This window comes from Mya arenaria, chromosome 15 (genome assembly GCF_026914265.1).
Source record: "Mya arenaria isolate MELC-2E11 chromosome 15, ASM2691426v1".
In the NCBI taxonomy this organism is placed as follows: Eukaryota; Metazoa; Mollusca; class Bivalvia; order Myida; family Myidae; genus Mya; species Mya arenaria.
In genome coordinates this window covers 31,541,599-31,558,687 of record NC_069136.1, presented here as the reverse complement: position 1 = coordinate 31,558,687, position 17,089 = coordinate 31,541,599, and the positions used below count along the sequence as shown (strand labels likewise).

The 17,089-nt window shown below is 40.0% G+C and overlaps 1 protein-coding gene across 3 annotated transcripts in view; it reads right to left on the bottom strand.

Moving 5' to 3' along the window:
• LOC128219781 (neuroligin-4, X-linked-like) overlaps positions 1-17,089 on the bottom strand; it is a 403,742-nt gene that overhangs the window by 180,810 nt on the left and 205,843 nt on the right. The window contains exon 1 of one of the 3 annotated variants that reach the window (XM_052927776.1): positions 10,947-13,133. The exons of the other annotated variants lie outside the window; for them this stretch is intronic. Coding sequence (XP_052783736.1) covers positions 10,947-11,439 — 493 coding nt within the window. The 5' untranslated portion in view covers positions 11,440-13,133. Of the gene's footprint in view, positions 1-10,946; positions 13,134-17,089 lie in introns of those variants that run through there. 3 annotated transcript variants of the gene reach the window in all.

Sequence of the window (17,089 nt, the reverse complement as noted above, 5' to 3'; positions counted from 1 at the left end):
AGTTAAGCACACTTGGCCTCAAGCACTGTGCATTTATACACATTAATTACTAATTACTACCTGCCAGTTGAGCACACTTGGCCCAAAGCACTGTGCATTTATACACATTAATTACTAATTACTACCTGCCAGTTAAGCACACTTGGCCTCAAGCACTGTGCATTTATACACATTCATTACTAATTACTACCAGCCAGTTAAGCACACTTGGCCTCAAGCACTGTGCATTTATACACATTAATTACTAATTACTACCTACCAGTTAAGCACACTTGGCCCAAAGCACTGTGCATTTATACACATTAATTACTAATTACTACCTGCCAGTTACGCACACTTGGCCTCAAGCACTGTGCATTTATACACATTATTTACTAATTACTACCTGCCAGTTACGCACACTTGGCCTCAAGCACTGTGCATTCATTGTTAAATATTGGCCCCCTTGATGTACAATGACTACCTGCTAGTTCAGCTCACTTTGTCTAGATCACCATTGTATTAATATTAAAGAACATAATTACGACTCGTAACGTTCCTTTATATTGTCAAAGATAGCCCTAAATCCATTATGGAAATTGCTTAAGTTTTCAGTCATAGCAAAGGCTGAAGTATTTTTTTGAATAAAATGTATAAACTTGAGGATGAATAATAAAGAATATACAGGTCGGAACAAATACTATTTTTTCAATGTCTCTCGTATGATTGGCCATGTTTGCAAGGAAAATAAAATCTCACTTTGTCTTTGAATAAAAAATTTGGTTGAACTATTGGGATTGTAAACGTGAATCACGATGTTTCAATTCCGTTTTGTTTGTTTTTGATTGTTATCCAGAAACAAATTCCATCTGAACGTCGTTTTACTTCACACAATGAGTATAGAACATTCACTGTTGACTCTCTAGTCGCTACATAAGGCACCAATCCATTTATAGCAGTGTACGTATGACGGTTAGGCCTAAAAATACATTTGGTTCGAGTTACCCGACCCTACCTACGGAATAGGCGCCGATCCTACCGCTTTTATAGTCAGTTTGAAAAACAAAAGAAAAACTGAATATTTTTTTTTCTTTTCTTTTTTTAATTTCGTTTCAATACGTAGTTTAAAACCTTCAATGCTTAATCAGAAGATAACTTTAACACCATTCTCCAATGATGAAAATGACATTCTTATATAAAGCCTTATAAAAAAATAAATAATAAAAAGCCTACCTACCCTACCTATTTTTGAAAAGGATGTAACCCTATCCAAACAAATTGTTTAGGCCTTAGAGATTATGGGGACACCGTAATTTTAATTAAAACCACGGGTATCATTCTCAAAAGCAAATGATATGAACTAGGCATTATTGCGATTTTAGTCGCCATATATATTTGAAACATATCCATAAAATGAATAAGACACATCTTTCTGCCGCACAGAGAGTCCCGATGTTCAGCTTTAGGAACATAAAAATAGATCTGAGTGATCTTAGAACAATCGCATTCGGTTATGATCAATACTATTATAGAAGAGTTATTTCGTCTAATATCAGGCTAAACGCAAGATTTATTTACAACTATCAGCGACTTTGACTCCATATTTGACGGGCTCGATGTCTTATGAAGAATCATCAGTAACCCACAGAGTAAATAGAGTTCAGTTTTCCATGCTTGATGTTTTAACTATTATTGCTCATGCTATTTATTAGTATAACCGTCTGTTTTACTTAACAATGTTTTAAGAAATACAAGTACAAATGAAAGGCCCGGTACCACACAACTTGCATAGTCATAGAAATACAAATACAAATGAGAGACCCGGCAGCACACAACCTGCATAGTCATAGAAATACAAATACAAATGAGAGGCCTGGCAGCACACAAACCGCATAGTCATGGAAATACAAATACAAATGAGAAACCGGTACCACACAACCTGCATAGTCATGGAAATACAAATACAAATGAGAGACCCGGCAGCACACAACCTGCATAGTCATAGAAATACAAATACAAATGACAGGCCCGGCAGCACACAACCTGCCTAGTCATAGAAATACAAATACAAATGAGAGGCCAGGTACCACACAACCTGCCTTGTCATAAAAATACAAATACAAATGAGAGGCCCGGTACCACACCTCATGCCTAGTCATAGAAATACAAATACAAATGAGAGGCCCGGTACCACATATCATGCCTAGTCATGGAAATACGAATACAAATGAGAGGCCCGGTACAACACATCATGCCTAGTCATAGAAATACGAATACAAATGAGAGGCCCGGTACCACACATCATGCCTAGTCATGGAAATACGAATACAAATGAGAGGCCCGGCAGCACACATCATGCCTAGTCATAGAAATACAAATACAAATGAGAGGCCGGGCAGCACACAACCTGCCTAGTCATAGAAATACAAATGAGAGGCCCGACAGCACACAACCTGCATAGTCATAGAAATACAAATGAGAGGCCCGACAGCACACAACCTGCATAGTCATAGAAATACAAATACAAATGAGAGGCCCGGCAGCACACAACCTGCCTAGTCATAGAAATACAAATACAAATGAGAGGCCCATTACCACACAACTTGTCAAGACCTAAAAACCAAAATACAAACAAGAGACTAAATACCACACAACCTGTATAGACCTTTAAAACAAAATACAAACGAGAGGCCTAGTACCACACAACCTGTATAGACCTAAAAACCAAAACACAAACGAGAGACTAAATACTACATAACCTGTATAGACCTAAAAAACAAAATACAAACGAGAGACCCAGTACTCGCAGCACTGCACTCTATAAACTGATAGACCTATTTACATCTTGAACCACAAACCTTTCTACCTACTCTAATTTTCGAGATGTTAGTGTAAACAGTTTGTTTTTATAATAAAAATAGAACATCATTAAGAATTGCTGTTATGAAAAAAACATTTCGTTGTTGTTTTCCTCAATAACCGATATTGTCTTAGGGGTCATATTTGGAATAAGCGAAGTCAGGTTCTCTTCAATTTCAATATGACAAAACATATATGAAAGGAACACTACTTTATTTCCATGGGGAATATTTGTCTTCTAGGTTTTTCATTTAGGAAAATATTTTCCAGCAAAATGCATTTTAAACCAGGATAACTTAATAGACATACTGGAACAATTGCTTTGTCTATTGCATCTGTCTGCCGAAAATTTGTCTTCAAATTCCTCTTTTGACGTTGATGTCTTAAGCCTTGAATAAAATACATTAGCCCAATACATAAACGTTCTTTTGGAAGCCAATTTTGCAGACAGAATACATTGTTAAAATAACATGAACTGTTCAAAGAGTTTGTACACGTAATTGCTTCTGGTGTGGTTTATATATACTATTTGTTATGTACAACAGCACTCGTGGTGATTTACCTGGTTTTAGCGTCCTATCAAAAAATTTCAAGTCATTACGTTTTTGTCGCAGAATCAGCTGATTTTGGTATCAATGCCTAAAATTCTTTCATATAAGGTAACTCACAGAAGAACATATATCAATTGTTCGAAACAAACGGCCGAAAATTTTAATTTTCTTATAGCGTTAGAAAAACTTTTAGCAACGAAACATCAATTTTCGACCATAAATAAGAGAAACTGCGATCTAATCTTAAGTCAGCCTTGCCTTCTTTTAGCACTGGTTTCCAGACAAACTTGACTAATTTTAAGACAAAAATCTAAAACAGGTCAATCTGTGAGAGTGAAGCTTAAAACTACAAAGCAAACCATTTAAACAATATCTCGACATATGGGGTCACCAAAAAAGTGTATACACCTCATTTCATGTATTATTGATTAAGGATGGATTTTTATTTTTGTGCCTTCTGTCATAACAATCAAAAGACAAGACTATCCTGAAAGTCTTCAGAACAAAAACAGTTCCTTGTACAACAGTACATTACTGTAAACAGGTGCAGTTGATTGTGCGACAGTACATCACTGTAAACAGGTGCGGTTCCTTGTGCGACAATACATCACTGTAAACAGGTGCGGTTCCTTGTGCGACAGTACATCACTGTTAACAGGTGCAGTTCGTGTGCGACAGTACATCACTGTAAACAGGTGCAGTTCGTGTGCGACAATACATCACTGTAAACAGGTGCGGTTCCTTGTGCGACAGTACATCACTGTAAACAGGTGCGGTTCCTTGTGCGACAGTACATCAATGTAAACAGGTGCGGTTCCTTGTGCGACAGTACATCACTGTTAACAGGTGCAGTTTTTGTGCGACAGTACACCACTGTTAACAGGTGCAGTTCGTGTGCGACAGTTCATCGCTGTAAACAGGTGCAGTTCGTGTGCGACAGAACATCACTGTAAACAGGTGCAATTCTTGTGCGACAGTACATCTTTGTAAACAGGTGCAGTTTCTTGTGCGACAGTACAACACTGTTAACAGGTGCAGATCCTTGTGCGACAGTACATCACTGTAAACAGGTGCAGATCGTGTGCGACAGCACATCACTGTAAACAGGCGCAGTTCCTTGTGCGACAGTACATCACTGTAAACAGGTGCAGTTCGTGTGCGACAGCAAATCACTGTAAACAGGTGCAATTCTTGTGCGACAGCACATCACTGTTAACAGGTGCAGTTCCTTGTGCGACAGCACATCACTGTTAACAGGTGCAGTTCCTTGTGCGACAGTACAACACTGTTAACAGGTGCAGTTCCTTGTGCGACAGTACATCACTGTAAACAGGCGCAGTTCCTTGTGCGACAGAACATCACTGTAAACAGGCGCAGTTCCTTGTGCGACAGTACATCACTGTAAACAGGCGCAGATCCTTGTGCGACAGTACATCACTGTAAACAGGCGCAGTTTCTTGTGCGACAGTACATCACTGTAAACAGGGGCAATTCCTTGTGCGACAGTACATTACAGTAAACAGGTGCAGTTCCTTGTGCGACAGTACATCAATGTAAACAGGCGCAGTTTCTTGTGCAATGCAGTTCCTTGTGCGACAGTACATCACTGTAAACAGGTGCAGTTCCTTGTGCGACAATACATCACTGTAAACAGGTGCAGTTCCTTGTGTGACAATACATCACTGTAAACAAGTTCAGTTCCTTGTGCCACAATACAGGTAAACAGGTGCACCGGCTCTCCCTCGGTACTATTTCAATTGCTTAAGTTAATTTAAGGGCTGGTCAAAGTGTGTGGAGTCCGAAGAATGTTGCGTTCATCGATAGTTAAACGCAATTGCCGAAAGGCAGTTCATTTAAGGAATGGAAGTTGAGATGTAAATATACTAGTGTATGAATCGTTATGTCGTTCCTGTAATGTATTTTATTCTGGAAGAATATATATAGTTATTTAGATATTGAGGGAAGCACTATGAACACGAACATTTACAAGCTTGTAATCGAGTGGTCAAGTATCTTTTAAACTAAAGTATTGATTTATGACAAAGACATTTTTGCTTAAAAATGTATTGTAGTAGGGCATAAACACATATTTTTGCGTCAATTTAGAAAAGTGACGATGTAAAAATGTACATGTACTTCGTGTTTCCGTATTGATTTTCATTGGTTGTTGGGGATTACACCATGTACAATTTTCGTACCGGCCTGCATTTACCTTTTATACGCAAAGACAGAAGCTTTTTTGGTTCCCACTATCTACATGAATCGCAGGAGTTCTTTGTCGATATAATTGGTAATATGAAAAGGAACAACTGCTTTATTGCTTTAATCCCAGGCATGTACGTATGTTTGAGGAAAGCAAATGGGAGATGATGTGCTTCAATAGCTAAACATACGAGTAGCAAAAGTGATAAACAGCAGAGCAGAAACATATATTACGAGCATTTTAAATACACAAAAAACAATTAATAAATAAATGGAAAACAAAAAATATTTTTTACCAATTTCGATCATTGCAAGAATTAATATTAAAAAATAAGAAGCGAGACACAGTAAACTCCTGAAACTACGAGGACCAAATGTTCGTTTTTATCTTGTTTAAGCGTCAGAGACAATCAAGTACATTTCAATTAAATACATACGGATGACATTTATGTTTACATTTAGAAAGAGAATCAATACAAGAAAATATATGTCCCAGCGTATGAAGGCAAAAGCGTTCATGTACCAATCCAAATACAACAAGTTCAATGCGAAGCAAACAAGTCCTTTCCATGTCCAGCAAAACTATAGAAGATTGTTCAAAATGGAATGTTTCGACATAGCTGATAGTTGTATATGTTTTAAAGACTAAATATTCCCATCTTATACATGCAAGCATTTTAAAGGTGCATGAAAAGAAGGTAGTCGTTGGCATTCCTCCCAATTACAACAAAAGACAGATATAAAACATTATATAGACGTGGGCTAAGTACGAAATTCAAACTATGCATTATCATTGGACTACAAGGAGAAAACCAGTATATGGCTTTCATATGGCGAATGATTTTTAGCAACAAAGGTGAGAGTTTGTAGATCAATAGGAAACGAGTTATGATGGCTGAGTTTCTGAAATGAAGTCCAGAAATGCTTTCATCCTAAATTTCAAAGCTGCACCGCTTTAAGCTTTAAGCTCGGTCTAGCTTTAGCGTTAATCGAAATGTCCAGGTTCGAAGATGACATTCATCCTTTTTAACTGTAATGCGTCGCCCAAAAGCCCTATTTAAACACGTATATGCAACTTTCGGTTGCAAATGTCAATAGTGGTATCAAATTTGTAATAATACCTCCGACTTTCCTGAAAGCATTCGTTGTTGATGGGTCTCTTAACATTGGCTGGTCAATGGACTCATTATTGTTCATGAATTTCTTTATGTGGTCCTTAACTATTTTGAGAATATATATGTTTCAAAGCTGTTTTTTCTAATATGCCTTGTTTGTTTTGTTTGGAGTATATAATATCCCACTTGTCTGCTTCCCATATACTGTAATACAAATACTACTACTACTAATAATAATAAGGTTGAAGTCGTCTCGTGGACCATTATTGAGCCACGGGGGCCAAGTTAGCAATTCACGGAACACTGTCTTACATGAACACAATCAAAATATATTCGATATTAAATGATTATAATAACCATGAATCACAAAATCTCGCGTGTGATAATCCGTGAAAATAAATGTTCTACATTTTTGTTAAGAAACAAATACACTGTAACAGATATTTCATCATGTTGTTGTTCATTTATTCCCGGACAATTACGTGTTTTTGAGTTTAGCGGAACGTTTTCCTATGCATAACTGGGAATGTGGAAACAAGTAATAATAAAAGCCTGAAAAACACACCAGAAAAACGTGCTTGCATTCTACGTGTTGACGCATAAATGATCTTTTTGGCTAAAGCAGTACCCGAAACTATGTCGTACAGCTGATTATTCTTTCTTATTGTTATTTACGTCTGAATGTTAAGTTGTATATCAGTTTTCTAGTACATCAGCAACCGATGTGTTTTTTGCTTTCTTTCGAATGGAGTTATGTTTGTCTTCTAATATATAATGATTCTAATGGTCCAAATGACCCAAATGCAGCAAATACATCATAGCTCGGAAGATAATTTATTCACGCTAGTCTTTACCATTTAATCAGTCAATAGAAGTACCAAATCAAATTCTTTATCCAATATAATGTACAATACTCGTACATCAGATTGCTGGGAATGTGTTTTTGGTTATATTTGGATATCGGCCAAACATCAAATCAAAGATGTCTACGAAAAAGAACAAAATATGCCAAGCACGCATGAAATCCAGTTTATTAAATAAGGAATCTGACATAAAGCTGCCTTAAAGGGCTGTTTCATCCAATTACTGTTGATAAGGCGAAAACATTGCAATAAAGGTAAGGCTGAAGGGAGGAATACACCATAATGTCTGTATTACTCACACGGATGATAACACGAAGTCAATGGATATCGTGGTAGCTGAGTTTAGTGCCAGATGTCTCAGCAAAAAAGTTCCATTGTTCCCACAATTTGTGGTATTTTAACATTTTAATAAACGCTTTTTTTATCTAGACATTCGATATGATATTTAATGATGCGATATGATATCATTTGATATTACAAGTTATAGTTTTTTTAAGCCGAACGGTTATCACAATAATAATTTAAAACGTGCTATTTTAAACAAAACACATGTCGTTGTACGGTTACTTTGTCTAAAGGGTTGTTTTTGTTGTTGTTCTTCCGGATCATACCTTAAGGCTTCCAGTAGTATTTGCCCCAGATTCCAACGATGACAGAACTCCGGAAGGTTGATTTGTATAATAACTTTATAATTCAATCCAGAATGATCTTTATAAAAAGGAGACTGCAGACGCCATCTCGAAGACGAGTAATGTCGCGGTGCAAGTCAAGCGGGCTCGCGAAGACGAGAACTATCGTGGTGCAAGTCAAGCGGGCTTGCGAAGACGAGTAATATCGTGGTGCAAGTCAAGTGGGCTCGCGAAGACGAGTGATGACGCGGTGCAAGTCAAGTGGGCTCGTGAAGACGAGTAATGACGCGGTGCAAGTCAAGTGGGCTCGTGAAGACGAGTAATAACGCGGTGCAAGTCAAGTGCGCTCGTGAAGACGCGGTGCAAGTCAAGTGGGCTCGTGAAGACGAGTAATGACGCGGTGCAAGTCAAGTGCGCTCGTGAAGACGAGTAATAACGCGGTGCAAGTCAAGTGCGCTAGTGAAGACGAGTAATGACGCGGTGCAAGTCAAGTGGGCAAGTTTTTTGGCGTTCATGGTATTTGGCTTTCATTTCATTCTGTTTTTAGATTTTAGTCAACCTTTTCATATTGAATATATAGCCATTGGACTACCGGCAAACGGTTTCAATCAAGCCGAGACTGTTTTTTACTTAGTACATGCACGTTGAATGTACTGATAAATAAATGTTGATAGTATGTAATCTCAAATATATATGTATATGCTTCCATAATATGACAACGTTTGGCAAAAATTACTATTAAAATTTTTGAACAATAGGTTTTCATAAATGATTTGAATACATGCATATGTTAAAGGGACTCACTCACTGATATTATCTAAATCTAATAAGTTATTTACTTTCTTTCAAGAACACACACCAAAAAACAACTATCATACACACATTTGTACAAAATTGTGTAAATCTAAGCCTAAAATAATTCCGGTTTCAATTACGTTGTTTGCCAGGGCACGGTTGATTTGCCATAACACGCTTTGATGTCACATTAAAAAAAATCACAATAGTGCTTCAGATTTTGATGACATGTAATCATCATAACAAGCAGTTTTTTTATTTGCTTATATCTGGCCGTATAGAATACTTGGCCCTATACCTGGCCGTATAGAATGCCTGGCCCTATACCTGGCCGTATAGAATGCCTGGTCCTATACCTGGCCGTATAGAATGCCTGGCCCTATACCTGGCCGTATAGAATGCCTGGCCCTATACCTGGTCGTATAGAATGCCTGGCCCTATACCTGGCCGTATAGAATGCCTGGCCCTATACCTGGCCGTATAGAATACTTGGCCCTATACCTGGTCGTATAGAATGCCTGGCCCTATACCTGGCCGTATAGAATGCCTGGCCCTATACCTGGCCGTATAGAATGCCTGGTCGTATAGAATGCCTGGCCCTATACCTGGCCGTATAGAATGCCTGGCCCTATACCTGGCCGTATAGAATGCCTGGCCCTATACCTGGCCGTATAGAATGCCTGGCCCTATACCTGGCCGTATAGAATGCCTGGCCCTATACCTGGCCGTATAGAATGCCTGGTCGTATACCTGGCCGTATAGAATGCCTGGCCCTATACCTGGCCGTATAGAATGCCTGGCCCTATACCTGGCCGTATAGAATGCCTGGCCCTATACCTGGCCGTATAGAATGCCTGGCCCTATACCTGGCCGTATAGAATGCCTGGCCCTATACCTGGCCGTATAGAATGCCTGGCCGTATACCTGGCCGTATAGAATGCCTGGCCCTACACCTGGCCGTATAGAATTCCTGGCCCTATACCTGGCCGTATAGAATGCCTGGTCGTATACCTGGCCGTATAGAATGCCTGGTCGTATACCTGGCCGTATAGAATGCCTGGTCGTATACCTGGCCGTATAGAATGCCTGGTCGTATACCTGGCCGTATAGAATGCCTGTTCGTATACCTGGCCGTATAGAATGCCTGGCCCTATACCTGGCCGTATAGAATGCCTGGCCCTATACCTGGCCGTATAGAATGCCTGGCCCTATACCTGGCCGTATAGAATGCCTGGCCCTATACCTGGCCGTATAGAATGCCTGGCCCTATACCTGGCCGTATAGAATGCCTGGCCCTATACCTGGCCGTATAGAATGCCTGGCCCTATACCTGGCCGTATAGAATGCCTGGCCCTATACCTGGCCGTATAGAATGCCTGGCCGTATACCTGGCCGTATAGAATTCCTGGTCGTATACCTGGCCGTATAGAATGCCTGGTCGTATACCTGGCCGTATAGAATGCCTGGTCGTATACCTGGCCGTATAGAATGCCTGGTCGTATACCTGGTCGTATAGAATGCCTGGTCGTATACCTGGCCGTATAGAATGCCTGGCCCTATACCTGGCCGTATAGAATGCCTGGCCGTATACCTGGCCGTATAGAATGCCTGGCCGTATACCTGGCCGTATAGAATGCCTGGTCGTATACCTGGCCGTATAGAATGCCTGGCCCTATACCTGGCCGTATAGAATGCCTGGCCGTATAGAATGCCTGGCCGTATAGAACGTAAACGAGTCGCTTTAACATAACAGAGTAGTGACATAAATGCTGTTATCAGAATTTGGGGTACAAAATTTGGATGGTAATAATGATCTATTAGAAAGCAGGTTGATGTATGTACGTAAGATGAGTTATTGTACAATAGTTAGACGCATTAAATTGTAGACCGTTCACATGTTTCGATGACATGTCAGCTACAAGTCATGATTGCTTGTTAACACAAATGACTTACCTTTGGTAGGAACAAACACGTTCAGCCACAAACATTCCTCAGATTGATGTACAGTGTAACTCCCTATTTCCGTCAGCCTGGTCCTCACACTTAGCGGAAGTGTTTCTAGGTAGGTCAGGTCACTTATCCGGGGCTGAGGACACACTTGTTTATGGTTGGTTGCATATATGGTTGATTCTTTTGGTCGACCCAAGCTTTTGTTTATCATAAAACGATATGACAATTTTTCGGAGTCTCGTATAATACCAAACTGAAGACCACGAAATTCGTCAACATCTCGTAAATTACATGCAGGTGTAAACTGCACCTTCATTCCTGTAACCGTCGTTCCGCTAGTCAACCGGATAACCAAGTTGCCGACATGCAATCTCTCCAACTTGCAGCCTGTATATTGGGTTTTAACATCGGTAAAATGAATAGTCAACAGTAATATTGGATACAAAGAAATTAAAATTCTTTGAAATGTAGTTGTATGTTTCTTCTGGCGCACCATTGTCTTTATGAGTTGTTTTGTGCAAAAATTTGGGTCGGAAGTGTATGGATGATTTATTGAAAGGATCGAAGGTTTCCTAAGACAAAACAGATCGCAATCTGAGATCTCGTGATTTGAAAACAGTTATGTTCAGAGTTTCGCATTTATCGAAAACGCAAAATGTATTTTTTATTTCAGCTGCTTTTCAATTTTTAGCACTATTAGTCATGGGTAATTAAAACGAGTTCCGCCATTTTTGTTATACCTTGTCGTTAACAGTTGCCTTCAAATACCGGCCTGGAATCTCGTGATAACTAAGTAAAAGTGCAAGACTTCGTGGGGAAACAATCGAAGGCATTTGTAAATCCTTGTCTAGTCCGATCGGTTAAAATACCAGTGATTTATAACTTATCGATGCCCGTTCAGATTTACGAGCATGTTGTTGTCTCATATATCACTGAAGGAACATAGCAATATAGATGGAACGTGGTCGACATCTCAGGAGACGTACATCGCCTTATATTCAAAATACTATATCTTTGGGTTGTCTACTGGTTGTAAAGAACAGCAGGCTGTTCGTCAATCAAACTTTTTACAATAACACTTGTACAATGACACACCTTGAATTCTTCAAATTGGAGAAATATTGAAACTAATAAATGATGCGCAATTCATTCATCCCATTTGTAATTGAGTCAACTAGGTTCGCATATTGCAAAAGTCATAACACGCAAGTAGTAATGCAATGAAATTATTCCAAGTATTGGTAATTCCAATTCACTAATCCCACTATTAAATTATCTTTAACTTAGATAACGAACGAATCGTTCATATCCATGCGTAATTCCAAACAACACTGACATGAATAGATAGATGATTCGCCGTGAAACAGAGAATTACCACTTTCCCTCTGCCTTACTTACACTTCACGTCACGCTACAGGCTTCCAAAAACCCACCATCCAACATCCCAAGTACAAATTACACACCATTATAGCGAAATCACAAAGCAACAATAAGAGAAAATCGCTGCCCCGAAATAATCGAAATTAGCGGGGAGGAAATGCGAGCAGTTTTCAGATTTTCCTTCCTTGCTTGGAGAAGCATGGTCAAACATGATTACCGGTAATTAGTAAAACACCTTGCTTCTTTCTAAGATGATTATTTGCGACTGTGTGTTTTATATTCGCCGACAATGTCTAATCGTTAGATACTGCCGATTTCGAAATGTACAACACATATCTGTTCTAGTTTTATTCTGCCAACTGTTATGGAGGAATTGAATGTTGTGCCCGAAACTAGTAAGACGTTAAGATATCACATAATATTGTTACTTCTTTCATTTCAATAATGCATGTAGCACAAACAGCAATATATCCGTTTGAAAATGAAATATAAGCCAATTAAGCGTTTTACAATTTGAAAGCGATGGCGCGCTGTAAGACGCATACCTTAAATATGTGGTACGAGCAAACGCTGGTTCGACCTAGGTAAAGCTTACGGCTCTGCACGTACCGCTGATAAACTACAACTTATGCTTAAGATACAGCATTCTGATTGCATTTCTGATCAAGCCGTAATAATTCTTGATAATTGAAGCTAACCTCCAATCATAATGTAATAACTATAAATCCTTAATCTTTTCACAATTTATAAACCACAAGCTATTTACTCTCTATGATAAATTATAATAGTTCTCAGACATCAGAACAACAGTTAATGTCTCATAAGATGTAAACATCATTCATTTGAAATCAGTGTTTCTATTTCACATCGCATGTATTTACCTCCATACTTCTACTTATTCAAGATGCTTTCACTGAATAGATTCGTTGCATGTTTGAAATGTTACAGTCACGCGCAGCAGCTCCATTTACAAGCACTTTCTATGAGTCCTATTCAATAATCCACCAAGAACTAAATAACTTGCTAAGAAACATTGCCTTCGGCACTCGTTGCTACTTGAGGGAAAGAGAATCTTCAAAGGTTCGAAGAACAATTGGTCTTACGTGTTACGAACATAACTTTCCTCTTTTCGTCGTATAATTCCCCATAAATTCAATCAAAATACAATAACTCCGTAGAAAGCGGTAAAGTACTCACTTAAAATATTCCGTTTGTTATGCATGTTACATTGTTTCTATCTAAGGTCTTTATTATTGCTAGAATAAGTAAACCTTGCGAACTGCAAAACACTGTTAACATGCATTTCTTCTGTTTAAACAGAAATCTGTTGTTTAGCAGAAAGTTTAATTGAACGAAATCAGATATTTTCTTATAATTAAATACACTCCAATCATTGTTAATCAACTTGTTACTAACAAATTCACGCGATAGAATTAATGTCATTACACGTTATCCAAATGTCTGTGTACTTCGCTTTAAAGTAGTTATATCACATTGGCAAGAGCGATACAAACAGAGCAATGCCTTAAGCGGGAGGAAGAATAATCCGAGTATAAATTACTTCATATTTTCTGCCAGACCTTAGAAGCCCGTGTTGCAATCGTCTAAAGAGGCATTATTTGTATTTTGCTAGCCTAGCTTGACAGACAGGATTATTTGATAAGAGCATACAAGCTAATGTGGAAACTCTGGACCCTAAGATGAATGAAAGGTAACAATTTAACAAGGCAGTCGGTAATACCATAAATCATTCTCCTCCATTGTCATGGATCAATAAGCGGCTACCGGAAAGTTAAGGTTTCTTATGTTATGACGTTCCAGAAACTGATCTGGTATCTGTGAAAGACAAGTCCTTATTTATTTTCAGTGTATTACAATGATTTTCTATAACTGAAATGCTCAGTTGCCAACCCTGTGTTTTGGTCACTATATCTCCGTTCTTAAAAGTCATTCAAAACTGTCAAGAATAAATATTTTGATAGACAGATAGGAGAAAATAAAACACACAATTTATTTTACGCATTTTAGTTTAACCAACAAATATAGAAAGTCCGTGGATATGTAGCTGCAATACTACACTCAGGTACCGTGTAGCATTTGCTCGTGCAGTTTGGGGGCTATTTATAAACTATTGTGCATCGGTTTGGATTGCAATTATTTATCGTTCACAGGGCTATGTGTGCTTGTCATTTATTCGGACAGAGTTGTTCGTTTCGAGTAGTTCACGTAGTGGTAAAATATTCGACTTCTGCCCAGCAGAAGGTCGTGGTAAAATATCAGACGTCTGCCCAGCAGTCAGTCGGGGTAAAATATTCGCCTTCTGCCCAGCAGTCAGCCGTGGAAAGAAATCAGACTCATGCCCAACAGCCAGTCGAAGTAAAATTCATGCCAAAAAGTCAGTCGTGGTAAGATATCAGACTCATGCCAAGCGGGCAGTCGTGGTAAGCTATCAAACTCCTGCACAACAGCCAGTCGAGGAAATATATCACATTCATGCCAAACAGTCAGTAGTGGTAAGATATCAGACTCTGCACAACAGCCAGTGGAGGTAACATATCACATTCATGCCAAACAGTCAGTAGTGGTAAGATATCAGACTCTGCCCAAAAGCCAGTCGAAGTAACATATCACATTCATGCCAAACAGTCAGTCGTGGTAAGATTACAGACTCAAGCCAAGCAGCCAGTCGTGGTAAGATATAACACTCCTTCCAAGCAGCCAGTCGTGGTAAGATACCAGACTCCTGCAAGCAGTCAGTCGTGATAAGATATCAGACTCCTTCAAAGCAGCAAGTCGTGGTAAGATATCAGACTCCTGCCCAGAAGCCAGTCGTGGTAAGATAACAGACTGCAGGCAAGCAGTCAGTCGTGGTAAGATATCAGACTCCAGACAAGCAGTCAGTCGTGGTAAGATATCGGACTCCAGACAAGCAGTCAGTCATGGTAAGATATCAGACTCCAGACAAGCAGTCAGTCGTTGTAAGATAACAGACTCCTGCCCAGCAGACCGGCGTGGTAAGATAACAGATTCTTGCCCAGAAGCCAGTCGTGGTAAGATAACAGACTCCTGCCAAGCAGTCAGTCGTGGTAAGACAACAGACTCCTGCCCAGAAGCCAGATGTGGTGAGATATAAGACTCTTACCAAGCAGTCAGTCGCAGTAAGATATCAGACTCCTGCCAAGTAGTCAGTCCAGTCAGTCATGGTAAGATAACAGACTCCTGCCCAAAAGCCATTCGTGATAAGATATCAGACTCCTGCCCAGAAGTCATTCGTGGTTAAATATCAGACTCCTTCCAAGCAGTCAGTCGTTGGAGGATACCAGACTCCTTCCAAGCAGCCAGTCGTGGGAGGATATCAGACTCCTGCCAAGCAGTCAGTCTTAATAAGATATCAGACTCCTGCCAAGCAGTTAGTCGTGGTAAGATATCAGACTTCTGCCAAGAAGTAAGTCTTGGCAAGATATCAAACTCCGGCCCAGCAGTCCGTCGTGGCTAGATATCAAACGCCTGCACAGTAGCCAGTCGTTGTAAGATAACAGACTCCTGTCCAGCAGTCAGTCGTGGTAATATATCAGATTCCCGCCAAGCTGTCAGTCCCGATAAGATATCAGACTCCTGCCAAGCAGTCAGTAGTTTAAGATATCAGACTCCTGCCAGGAAGTCAGTCATGGTAAGATATCAGACTCCTGCCCAGGAGTCCGTCGTGGTTAGATATCAGACGTCTGCCCAGAAGCCAGTCGTTGTAAGATAACAGACTCCTTCCAAGCAGCCAGTCGTGGTTAGATATCAGACTCATTCCAAGCAGTCATTCGTAGTATGATAACAGACCCCTGCAAAGTAGTCAGTCGTGGTAAAATATCAGACTCATGCCAAGCGGACAGTCGTGGTAAGATATCAAACTCCTGCACAGAAGCCAGTCGTGGTAAAGTATCAGACTCCAGCCAAGCAGCCAGTCGTGGTAAGATATCAGACTCATGCTAGACAGTCAGTAGTGGTAGGATATCAGACTGCTGCCAGGCAGTCAGTCTTGGTAAGATATCAGACTCCTGTCCAGAAGCCAGTCGTGGTAAGATAACAGACTCCCGCCAAGCAGGCAGTCGTGGTAAGATATCAGACACCTTCCAATCAGTCAGTCGTGGTAAGATATCTAACTCCTGCCACGCAGTCAGTCGTGTTAAGATATCAGACACCTGCCCAGAAGTCAGTCGTGGTAAGATATCAGACTCCTTCCAAGCTGTCAGTCTTGATAAGATATCAGACTCCTGCCAAGGTGTCAGTAGTGGTAAGATATCAGACCCCTGCCAAGAAGTCAGCCAAGGTAAGATATCAGACTCCTGCCAAGCAGTCAGTCGTGGTAAGATATCAGGCTCCTGTCCAGAAGCCAGTCGTGGTAAGATAACAGACTCCCGCCAAGCAGGCAGTCGTGGTAAGATATCAGACACCTTCCAATCAGTCAGTCGTGGTAAGATATCAGACTAATGCCACGCAGTCAGTCGTGTTAAGATATCAGACACCTGCCCAGAAGTCAGTTGTGGTAAGATATCAGATTCCTTCCAAGCTGTCAGTCTTGATAAGATATCAGACTTCTGCCAAGGTGTCAGTAGTGGTAAGATATCAGACCCCTGCCAAGAAGTCAGCCAAGGTAAGATATCAGACTCCTGCCGAGCAGTCCGTTGTCGTTAGATATCAGACGCCAGAAGTTAGTCGTGGTAAGATTTCAGACTCCTGCCACGCAGTCAGTCGTGGTAAGATATTAGACTCCTTCC